The sequence below is a fragment of the Galeopterus variegatus genome, unplaced genomic scaffold (genome assembly GCF_000696425.1).
Source record: "Galeopterus variegatus unplaced genomic scaffold, G_variegatus-3.0.2 Scaffold3733, whole genome shotgun sequence".
NCBI lineage: Eukaryota > Metazoa > Chordata > Mammalia > Dermoptera > Cynocephalidae > Galeopterus > Galeopterus variegatus.
Genome location: NW_007729844.1, coordinates 205,073 through 217,256, shown reverse-complemented (window position 1 = coordinate 217,256; position 12,184 = coordinate 205,073). Strand labels below are relative to the sequence as shown.

The 12,184-nt window shown below is 42.3% G+C and overlaps 1 protein-coding gene across 1 annotated transcript in view; it reads right to left on the bottom strand.

Moving 5' to 3' along the window:
• Positions 1 to 650: 650 nt before the first annotated feature.
• WDR49 (WD repeat domain 49) overlaps positions 651 to 12,184 on the bottom strand; it is a gene marked incomplete at its 3' end in the record, with an annotated part of 55,131 nt that continues 43,597 nt past the window's right edge. Inside the window, 3 exon segments of the mRNA XM_008585845.1 lie at positions 651 to 799; positions 1,617 to 1,620; positions 2,446 to 2,609. Of these exon segments, the coding sequence (XP_008584067.1) occupies positions 651 to 799; positions 1,617 to 1,620; positions 2,446 to 2,609 (317 nt within the window).

Here is a 12,184-nt window from a genome sequence, read left to right as displayed (position 1 = left end):
AGGCATTACGTAAAATGGAAGTTTTACAGAGGAGCAAAAGACAAAATTCTTAGAGATTAAGAAATTTTCCTAAGTAATAAATAGGTTGGTCAGTATTCAACCTAGACTTTCTGGCTCAAGTGCCATATTTTTTCCACCATATTTAAAACATTCCATCAATATCATCAAATAGAAATGGACTGATGTACTTAATTGAAATGTTCCTAATGTACTTGGTATTCTTCAGATTAACTTCAATTTCTAATTTACTGAGTCTCTTCAATAACAAGGTAATAATAGCTAATTGGCTGTTCCTATTATCTTCCCAAAGCGATATTTCCTCATTCCCATTTCTGCTTTTTCTATTGAATTAGTGCGAACTTCAAAAGTTCTTAAGATGTGGCATATTGAGAGCCCAATAATAAGTATTAAATCTATGAGTACATTGTTTGAACAAAATGTTAATGAAATACTTTGTTCAGTTGCCCAAGAGTACTGTTAAGTAACTATCAATCAACACCTTTTCCGAATATAGACTTCCAAAGACATAGTAGTTAGCCAGTACATTTTTTAAATGAATGCATCTCTCAGAGAAATTCAGGACTCAGCATAGATTTGGGTAGAAACTGGGGAGGCAGAATTAAGTAAGTTAAATGCACAATGGTACTTACTTTATCTTTGGAGAAGCTGAAAAGTTGTTTTCTCTCAGCAAAGAATTGGATGGCTATTACACTGGCTGAGTGATCCCAAAGGACACCCACTGGTTTAGAGACAACATAGGGATTCCAAAGGCAAACTTTATTGTTAATTCCAGCAGTTGCTAATCAGAATCTAAAGAAAAAAATGTTTTTAATAGCATGAATAGCCCACAGCATTTTCTTTTTGAAATGAGATGAACACTAATATACCCTGCCTTGAAGGAAGGAAAATCTTGTCATTGTCCAGCTATCCAGGCTAATAGGACATGAGTTCTGCCAATAGAAAGAGTTGAGTAGAGGGAGTAGAGGGGAAGGGGCTTACATGAGAAGGGGTGGGCATGGGATGAAGGGAAAAATATAGTCCCATTTAAGAGTTGACCAGCAGCTCCACCAGAAGGGGACAGAATCCTTCCTCGTCCCAATGTTTCCCTTCTCCAGCCAACACAGCATAGGAATGTAGACAGTGTTAAAGTTATCCCAGGAGTAAGAAAGAACTAAAACAACATTGAAAGTTCTCAAATTAATTAAAAAGTGTAACAAATTATTTTCATTTCCATGTAAGTAATCAAGTATGTACAAGCAAATACGCAGCACAAATATGCTTTTGACCTACTTTATTGATAGAATAAGGTAGTTTTGAACATGAATTGGTTATATGCAGGGAGCACTTCAAGAGCAGAAAGTATAGTCTTATCCAGGTCTGTGGAAACTCAATATAGCATGACTATGGAGCTGAGCTTATTCACCCTTATTTTTCCAGTACTATGGTAGGTGCAAAGTAGTGATCAGTGTACAAGGCTTGAAATAATTAATCAATCAACTAATTAAATGGTTGATGTTTGAGTACTTGCCAAACTAATTAACCAACTCCTTCAGCCTTCTCTAATATATCTGTAGTTCTCCTTGAAAGTTTGGCATACTCCTGACTACATATTCAACCTATCTTTTACCATGATTATCAATTATTATTGTTGGGAATTTTAGGGACCCAGCCCCTTAGTTAATATCATTATTCTCCATATGAATGATAGCTATCGAATGAGGGTTAATGTGATCCATTCTGTAGGCCATGTATATTCTCTGTAATCACCCTATTAATTTTTCAATGATACATCTACACCTCATTTTTATAATGTTTGAACTAATATCATATATATCCAATTGTTGGATTTCATAATGTCTAAATATTTTATTTAAATAATTAATGCCTGAATACCTTTATATTTCCTCAACTAAAATATACCTGTTTACATTAAAAGACCTCTCTTTCAGTAAATTAAAGCTATGATAATCAGAAAATTTTTAAATATCATTAGAAATAATATTCTGAAAGGCAACTGAAAAACATTCTACATTTTTCAATTCTGTAGTATGCAGCACATGTGTGCAAGTGTGTGTGTATGTTGGCAATGAAAATGATGTGTGTTTTTGGTTGGAGCATCTGGTGATGTTAGGAAATGGCAGAATGGCGGATGCTGCATGAACTTTCTTCCTTCTCTATATTACTTACACCCTCCACCGATTCTAATAAAATGACTCATTAAAGCATTGGGGAGCATTCTCATATTTTCACCCCAATGTAGTTCATATACACAGTGCATCATAATGCACTATTATCAGACATTCTCAGGCAATAAAATGTGAACTGTTCAAGTTGGTCTCTCTGGCAATAAAGAAACAATGTTGTGGAGGTTCCATGAATACAAATATGCACCCCAGACTATTTATGAGGCCCTTATAGTTATTATGATTTATTTTACATCCCAACTAAATTGAGCCAAGAGTGGTAATCAAAAGCATGAATGCCCTGGGCAATGTTGAAGAATGTCATTTTAAGATGATTTTTTATTTTTTTTGTCCATGCTAGCACCATAGTATTTGTATTGCTGGTTCTACTGGAAATGATAGCATCTAAAGATGCATTGAAGGTAACTGATAAAGAATTAAAAAGAGAGAAACAATCTTCAGTTGGTTTTTAGCAAGATATTAGAAAACTAGAGCTGTTTTAGTATGCAAATTAAAAAATTAAGCTCTGATTATGATGATTCAACCCAAAACTTAAAAAATACCTCACTAACCCATTCTTAGACTTTTTATTAAAGAATTTACAGTGAGATTTTATAGCAAATTCTGCATTCAGACTTTTCTCCCATTCTAGGGATACCTTGATTTTTTTTTTAATTGAAACACACAGCAGGAAGCAATCTTAATCAAAATAATCATATGGGATTTTGGAAATGTAAGATGAGTACATTGGCCAAATTCCTGTGTTCTTCCCCCTGGGCCTGGGGTATGCAAACAGGAGTTTACTGAAAGAAAGTGAGCCAAAATGCTGGGTACTGATCAAGCTTTAAAGGAAGAAAATCTGCCAGGCTACGCTCAAAATGGAGGGCAGCACCAGGTGTGGGTGTGGGAGAGCTTATGTAGACTGTAAGGAAGGCTGATGTAATGAGGGAGGGGTTTGGTGCTGGTGTGGAGGAGTTTCTATTTCTCAGAAACCATGAGGTTTCTCATAAGGGAAAGGCTGGTGGCCCTTTTGTGCTGAGTGTATGTAAAATGGTGCTGGTCATGTCCAAGATGGCACCGGTCACATCCAAGATCCATCATTTCCACCTTTTAAGTATAGGGAGAAGGGAAAAGGGGTGGAGGTCTCATTCTTCTGAAGCTACTTCCTGCTGGAGATGGGCAAAGATATGAAAAAAATAAAAGATTTATGTTGGCGAGTAAAACAATTAGGTGGCAGGGTATTGGTTTCATGTGGGGAGGCTGTATTCTTCTGGGGAAGAGTCACTGATTCTGAGGGGCTGATATCCCCCTCCCATGAAGAATTCGGCAACTTTTTGATTGGTGAAGGCCTGCATACATTCCTGTAAGAAACTAGAGAAACACCGAAAGAGGCAGGGACCAAGAAGAAGGATAAGTCCCATCATGGTCAGGGGTCCCACATGTGTTGTCCTGAAGTCCTCCCCCATCGCTATAGTCTAGGTGAGTGGTTTGGGTGAAGTAGAAATGTTTTTGTCAGGGCAGACACTGGACTCCAGCAGAGTCCCCTTTGGAAAGAGCTATCCAGTAGTTTTTACCCCCATAAGAACATGATGTGGCAGTTGTCTGGTCATAGCATGTTGTGGGAACGTATGTCAGGGATGTGAATGTGTCCTGTAGGGCTCCCCCAAAGATTCTGGGTGGCTGACCTGGGAGGTTAGAAAGTGTCCTTCCACCCACCAAGACCTTGGTTATACATTGTGAACAGGGTGTGACATATGTCTCTGTTAGGAAAAGAAGCAAGAGGAAGAGAAAAGGCAAGTGTTCAGGGGCTAAGAGGTTGAGAGGGTGCATAGTAGGAAAAGGGAGTAGAGGGTAATCTCATCGGGGGTGTAATCAGAGAGGGCGCCCTGCCAGGCTAATTCAGTTACCCACTCAAGGATGTCTTCAACACTGGAGGTGGCAGGTTGGGACCAGTCTTGGAGCAGCTCCTGTGTGAAGGACGTGAAGCAGCCTTGCAAGAGTGAGAGGATAATTGCCAGGGGAAAGATCATTCTTCTTCTGGGATTGGAAGAAGAGTGGAGGTCATGGAGATTTTCAATCTTGTGGGTCCTAAAATGAACAAAGTGTAAGGAGATGTTGGGTTGTGGATTGAGCAGAGGGACCCCTCTGGCTTGGTGTTAACAGTTTCTTTGGGTAAAGTCTCAGGTGCTAGTTTTACCAAGGATAAGTGATACCAAGGGGTCTTTTCTAGTACTTTTACTGCTATGTGGGTGGTAAGAAGTACTGTATAAGGCCCTTCCCAACATGGTGAGAGGGGCTTTTGGATTTGTGTTATAATATACACTTTTTGTCCCAGGCTCAGTTTAAAGTCTGAGGGGTTGGTGGGGAAAGGATGAGGTAAGAAGATCCCTAATGAGCAAAAGAGTAGGGAGATACTGGCCTAAAGGCGATGAGCTGGAAGGAAGACATGTGAGAGTGAAGGGTCTACCATACATAAGCTCAAAGGGGCTGAGGCCTGGGGCTTGTGGGGGGCAGCTAGCAGGCGAGTGAGTGCCAAAGGGAGAAGTTGGGTCCACAGAGGTGAATTTCAATGGACAGCTTGGTGTGGTGTGTTTTTATGAGGTGATTGGATTTTTCTACTTTGGCTGATGACTGAGGCCAATATGGTGTACGTAAGTCCAGTTTGATATGTAATGCCCGTGCTGTGAGTTGTGTAATCTTGGAAATGAATGCCAGGCTGTTATCAGACTGGAGGCTGGTGGGGAGGCCAAAATGAGGGATGATTTCTGAGGTGAGAGCATGTGTTACTGCTGTAGCATCCTCTGGAGTGCAGGGAAAGGACTCAACCCAACCTAAAAATGTATCTACTAAGGCTAGAAGATAGTATGTCCTTTTGTGGGGAGGCATGTGAGTAAAGTCAATTTGCCAATGCTGGCCAGGAGTGTATCATCTGGCCTGGTGGGTGGGAAAGGACTGAACTTGGAGGCCACCTTGATTGGAGCAATGAGTACACAAAGGACAATTTTGAGTGATTTGTTTAAGTTACTTGGCCATGTAGGAAGAGTAATATAAAGGCTGAAAAAAGCATAGTAGGGGTTCATAGCCTATATGAACTGAATTATGGAAATCTAAGAGGATTTGCTCAGCTTGTGTGGTAGGTAGGAAGGACATAGCCACCAGAGAGAGTATACCAGTTGTCCTTCCTCTGTGCTCCCAACTGTTGGAGGTGTTGTATTTCTTGAGGTGTGTATTGAAGTAAGGGTGTAGGGACCATGAGAAAGACCTGAGTGAGAGAGGAAGAGTGGGGACCTGGAGATTGAGCAGCCTGTTTTGTGGTTAGATCCACCAGTTTGTTTCCCAGGGCTATGGGGTTGTTGGAGGTTTGGTGTATAACCCCAACGTCTTTTGGGAGTCATGCAGCCTGAAGAGGTATCTTGACAAAATGTCCATTTTATATGGGCCCTCCTTGAGTGGTCATGTATCCTCTCTCCTTCCATATGGACACACAGGATTGTAGGATGTGGTAAGCCTACATAGAGTCAGTGTATACACTGACTCATTTGTCACTTGCCAGAGTAAGAGCACGGGTGAGGGCAATGAGTTCTGCCTGTTGGGAAGTGGTGTTAGGAGAGAGGGGGACAGCCTCAATAGTTTGTGTTAGATTTACTATAGCATAACCTGCCTGGGGGGCAGGCGTGTGGGTGGTGCTCCCATCTATGAACCATGTATGTTGGGGCTGCATAATGGGATGCAGGAAGATGTGTGGAAAGGGATTGAGGAAGAGGTCTAAATCCACCATGCAATTATGTTCTAAGGGTCATGAGTGTTTTGGGATGACAGTGGCTGGATTTAAGGGATGGCAAGGTTTAGAGGAAAATTGGGAATTTTCAATGAAGGTAAGGTGGATAAGTTGTAGGCAGGAAGGGGAGAGAATTGATATGGCCTTATGGCTGAGAAGGTCTTGAAGATGATGGGGGGAACAAATGACTGTTTGTTGTCCAAAGGTTACCTTAGAGCTTTCTTGTGCTAAAGGGCAGCTGCTGCCAATGCCCGTAAACAGGGGGCCCCTCCTCAAGCTGTGGTGTCCAATTGTTTACAAAGGTATGCAACTGGGAAGAAAATATCTCGTGCCTCTGGTCCCAAGACCCAAACTGAAAATCCTTAGGTTTGGATGATGTATAGGATAAAAGGATGAGATAGGTTTGGGAGGGATAGAGCTGGGGCTGCGAGAAGAGAAGCTTTTAATTGCTGGAATGGAGGATGAATAGGCTTTGTGGGATCTAAGGGAATGACAGAATCCCCTTTGGCTGTCTCATAAAGTGGTTTTGCTAGCATGCCAAAGTTGGGAATCCACATGCAGAGATATCCTGCAAGCCCCAGGAAAGAGAGAATTTCACTCTTCGTGGTAGGAGTTGGTAGTTCAGAAATTAAACTCTTGTGATCCACCATTATTTCCCTGGTGTTGGAGGTGAGGTGGATTCCCAAATAGGTGACTGAAGGAGAAGAAATTTGGGCCTTGCTGGGGGACACTCGATACCCTCTGGAGGCCAGGAAATTAAGGAGAGCAACAGTGTGGGCCTGTGAATCCTCATAAGAGGGGCTACAAAGGAGGAGGTCATCCACATATTGTATTAAAGTGCTAGAGGTTGGAGGAAGTTCAGGTAAGTCTTGAGCTAAGGCCTGGCCAAAGAACTGGGGGCTATCCTGAAACCCCTGAGGTAGTACTGTCCAGGTGAGTTGTTGGGAACAATGCATATCAAGATCACTTCCAAGTGAAAGTGGACGGGTTTTAATAAGATGGGTGTAAGGGGGTAGAAAAAAAGGCATCTTTGAGGTCAAGAAATGATTGGGGTTATGGGTAAAATGGCCACATTAATGGCCCTGAGGTTCTGAACTAAACGGTATGAGCCATAAGGCTTTATAACAAGAAGGATGGGGGTATTAAAAGGCAAGTGTGTAGGCCATAAGAGATGAGAAGAAAGGAGTTTGTGTATGATGGGTTTTAATCCTATTAGGTGTTCCACAACTTAACAAGGATAGGGGAATGGTGCATAGCAATGGAGGGAGAAGTGTCCCTTACTATGAAATTAACCTTGTCCGAGGGGGAGGGGAAGGTGGAAGCCTCAGGGGCCAGGTCTGGGGTCAACTGCAACAGGAGTTTTGTAGCTGGAGTTAAAGTGTTTGGGGTAAGAGTAGCTTTGAATTTGAAAAGAATATCCTGTCCCAGTAAGGGGATTGGGCATTGAGGCATTATTAAAAATTTATATGTGAATTGGGTGTGATGTAGGCTGCAGGAAAGGGGTTGAGTGATCCATGGGCAGTATTCTGATCCTGTGACCTATACTTTTGTGATAGAGGATGGGGTTGTTTGCCCTGCATATTTAGAAAGGGTAGAGTAAGTAACCCCTGTATCAATGACAAAAGAGATCAGCTTACCTGCTAGGAGGAGAGTACTCTGGGCTCACACATGGTGATCTCTGGGGGGGCCTCAGTCCCTGGGTATCATCAGTCCTCCTCTTGGGTGAATCCAAGAAGTTCCAGTAAGGATGGCGCTGAAGCCAAAGGCTGTGGGTTGGGGACTGGGCTATACCCTCTCTGGCAAATGGAACAGTCAACCCCCCCCCCCCGGTGATCTGGCAGTGAGGACAGGGCCCAGAAGGAGGCCTGGGATCAGAACAAGCCCATACCAAGTGGCCCAACTGACCACATTTGAAGCGGTTCCTGGGTGGCTTGCCCCTAGAGGCAACCAGCTTTGGGGTATGTGAACCACAGATAGCATTAGCCAGGAGTTGGTATTTGACCTGATATCTTTTGTAATAATCCTTTTTCTCCTCCTCCTCCTTATTGTTAAAAACCTTGAAAGCTGCATTGAGGTTTCATTGGGTCATAATTGGACCATCCTCAAGTTTTCTTAGTTTTGTTTTTTTTGTTTTTTTGTTTTTTTAATATCAGGGGCTGATTGGGTAATGAAATGAGAGTGTAAGAGGGCCATGCCTGCAGGGGAGTTTGAATCTATACAAGTATATTTATGTAAAAGCCTCAGATAGGTGGGTTGGGAATTTGATGGGATTTTTAGTGGATCTTTGTGTGATTTCTCTGAGTTTGTCATAATTGATTGACTTGTGAATAGCCTTTTGGAGGCCATAAATCAAGTGTGTGATCATGTTATCCCAGAGATCCCAATCCCTGTGGCCAGCCTGGTAGTCCCAATTTGGGTTCATGCAAGGTAGGGCAATGGCTCCCACTGGCCATCTGTTATTTGAGCATGTACCTCATCTGCCTGTTGTTGGGCCATTATCCAGACCTGCTCCCTGTCCTTGGGGGACAAAGTAGTAGTGAGAATCATAAAAATATCATGCCAGGTGAGATCATAAGACTAGGTGAGATATCTGAATTCCTTAAGATATGTGTCTGGGTCAGACTGGAAAGATTCCAGTTGTTTTTCAATTTGGGAGAGATTAGAAAGAGAAAAGGGGATATGTACCCAGATAATTCCCTCTGTCCCAGCCACTTCATGGAAGGGATATAAAGGAGCCAGAGCTGAGGCAGTGTGGTTACCTGATGAAGGGGGGAAGGGGAAGGGTTGGGTGGCTGAGGACGAGCATCTCAAGACCAGGTGTGGGGAAGAGAGGGAAAAGGTAAAGGGGCTGGTGAAGGATCTGGAGCATAAGGAGGTGGTCTGACAGATCAAAAGATTGATCCAAGTCTGGAAGAGGAGGTCAGGCATGAGCTAGGAGAATTTGAGACATAGGACAGTTTTGACAGAGAGAAGGACACAATCAGAGATAGAAGAAGGCTTGAGCATAAGGAATTTCTCCAGTTTTGCCACTTCAGTGACAAAAGCTGTCTAAATCTCTGAGAGTATCTAAATCGAGTGCCATCTTGTGGCCACTGGGATCCATTGTCTAGTTTGTAAAATGAGGTGTTCAGGTTTTAATGTCTCTCTGGAGGCCGAAAGATTGTCTAGGAGACAGCCTGGAGGCATGGAGCGTAGATTACAGTAGAAAACAAGACATTTAGGTTTAATGTCTCCCTGGAGGCCAAGGGGTAAACTGGCCAGGAGACAGCCCAAGGGCATGAAGCATGGAGGTTTGGATTGTGAGGATCCCATTTAGAGGGTGAGAAAGGAAACAGGCAGTCCTAGTAGAAGAAGAGTGGCAACAAAGAGCGTCCTCTTTGCTGTGCACTTTCTTTTCAAGAGAAAAGCCTCTGACTGCCTAGAGGAGCACCCTCCAATATCTGGGGGGTGGGGCATGAGAGAGGTGCTTGGACTTCAAGGAGTAGTGAGAGAGAATGAGTCGAGGGAACCCATGACAAGAGAGGACTGACCCACTGACTCACCCTGAATTGAGGCCAATGTTGGATTCATTGGTTTGAAATGGCAAAAGGAAAGAGTCCCAGAGGTACCCAGTTCAGCAGGTCAGGGAAGGGTGGCCGAGGGCCAGTCAGCCCAGGTAGGGATCATCCAAGAACGCAGGCCAGAACCCTTCCCAGGTTTCGACTCCAAAATGAAAGAAAGTGAGCCAAAATTGTAGGTACTGATCAAGCTTTATTAAAAGGAAAAATCTGCCAGGCTGCACTCAAAATGAAGGGCTACTGGGGCTGCACTCAAAATGGAGGACAGCACCAGGTGTGGGGGTGGGAGAGCTTATACAGACTGTAAGGAAGTCTGAAGTAATCAGGAAGGGGTTTGATGCTGGTGTGGAGGAGTTTCTATTTCTCAGAAACCAGGAGGTTTCTCATAAGGGAAAGGCTGGTGGCCATTTTGTTCTGAGTGTGTGTAAAATGGTGCTGGTTACATCCAGAATCTATCACTTACCAACCATCTGCAGCTCCCCAAACTCATGCCCAAGCAATGGTTTATTTAAATTTTGACTGGTCAAGAACATTTGAGAGTGGAATGGCCAGGACTCAACTCCCTGACAAGATTTACAAACATGGCCGGAGGCTTGAGTCAAAACGGCTGTTCCTGCATTTCCAATGACCCAATGCCAGAAGCAAAATCTCATTTCCCAAGCAAGGATAATGGTCCTGCTGCCTTTTGTCAGGAAGACCTTTTCATTCCTCTCAGACTCACAGGCTCCTAAAGCTAATAGCTATAGCTTCTCTCTGACCAACTTCAAACCACGCCCTCCATGGTTAGGTGGAAGTTCTCTTTTGCATTTTGGTCAGGCAATGATTTGTGCCCGAATTTGAAAGATTTCTGATTTGACCACAAGATCAAATTCTTGCCTCTTGCAAAGAAGAATGTTACTTTGTATAGCTTATGGAAAGTTGTTTCAATAGAATGGCTCTTAAAAATATTTCTGATCTACTTATTATAAAGGCTCAAAGGTGCCACTTTTGGGAGACAATGCTCAATGGATGGCTTGCATTTCTGCACTTTTTGTGAAGCTTAGTGCTGACGGCTCTTTATTCTGAATTATCTTTTCAAAGATGTTTGCATAGCAAACAGCCTTGGAATGTACAGATAGTATCTCCCTTTGGAGCAAATGGCAGGCATGCTTACTGCCCAGAATAATAAAGATAATGTCTTCCTCTGGCACAAAAGGCAGGTATGCATCCCGCACACTATAAAAGATCCAGGTTCCCTAAGTTTGATGAGGTTCCTTTCCTGCAATGCAATGCATTGCATGTACAGGCATTCAACTGGGCCTGTGTGCTTTGCCTCTGTGGACTTGGTGGCAAGAGAAACTGAAACAAATATGCTGACACTTATGCTGCTCGCTCTTTTGTGAATAATGAAATCCTTTTTCTTTGACATAGGAGTCTTATGTACTTTGTCATTGTAAGATTTTTTAAATTTCTGTCTCCCAGTGAGCAGCACAATATTTGCACTGCTGGTTGTGTTGGAAATGGCAAGCTAGCATGTTAATGGCTAACTTGAAAACAGCATAAAAGCTTAGACTCTTCACAGTTCTTAACAGGCACTGGTATGGTCTGAATATTTGTGTCCCTTCCCAAATTCATATGTTGAAATCCCATCTCCCAATGTGATGGTGTTAGAAGATGGAACCTTTAGGAGGTGACTGGGTCATGAGGGCTCTGCCCTCATGAATGGGATTAGTGCCAGGTCTAAAGGAACTTTTTTGCCCCTCACCCCTGACTATGTAAGGACATGGCAAGATGGTGCTACTTATGAGTCAGGAAGCAGGTCATCACCTGACACAAAATCTGTGGCACCTTAATTTTGGACTTTCCAGCCTCCAGAACTGCAAAAATAAATTTCTGTTGTTTACAAGCCACCCAGTTTGTGATATTTTGTAATAGCAGCCCGAATGAACTAAGAAAAGAATCTTTGTCCAAAAGTACTTGTAACTTAATTTTTTAAAAAAAACTTAATTTGTTTTATATATACATATGTGTGTGTATGTGCACACACATATGTATATATAAATTTCCAAATAATTACTAAAGGCAAGGAAATTCTGAGAAGTAAAAGGATAGAAAGATATTCAATTCGTTCAAGTGCTGATATTTAAATATGAATAGTTTAATTTAACATATTTCATATCTACCTCCCTAGGGGAAAAAAGTGGCTTAACATGACCAATTTATAACTAAATTCATGAGGCTAAGAATATTCAGTGAGTCATCTATAGTTATCTTCTCTCAAAACATGGCATCCAATCCTGAAAGATTTATTGGGCAGCTATTATGTGCCCTGTCCTATGACAAAGATAATAAGAGAAGAAATAGACACAGCCTGGACCTTAATCACATGACCCCAAGCTTTAAAGACATGTAAATCACACAGAGAATATTTTAGCACATAATAAATTGGTAAGTTAAATGGTACAGAAAATATAATAGAAGTTTGAAGAAGAAAAATATCAGTGTGGGTTTCAGGGTTTGGCAGATATTTGGTGAACACTGACAAAAAGAGAGCATTTCAACAGATGTGAGGGTACGACAAAACACCTGTGTGGGAAACAAAAAGTAAACCGCAGAATTCAGAGCTGAAAGAGAGTTTCTCTACTTCTTTATCTGACGGTGAAGAAACAGAGACCCACCCACACATG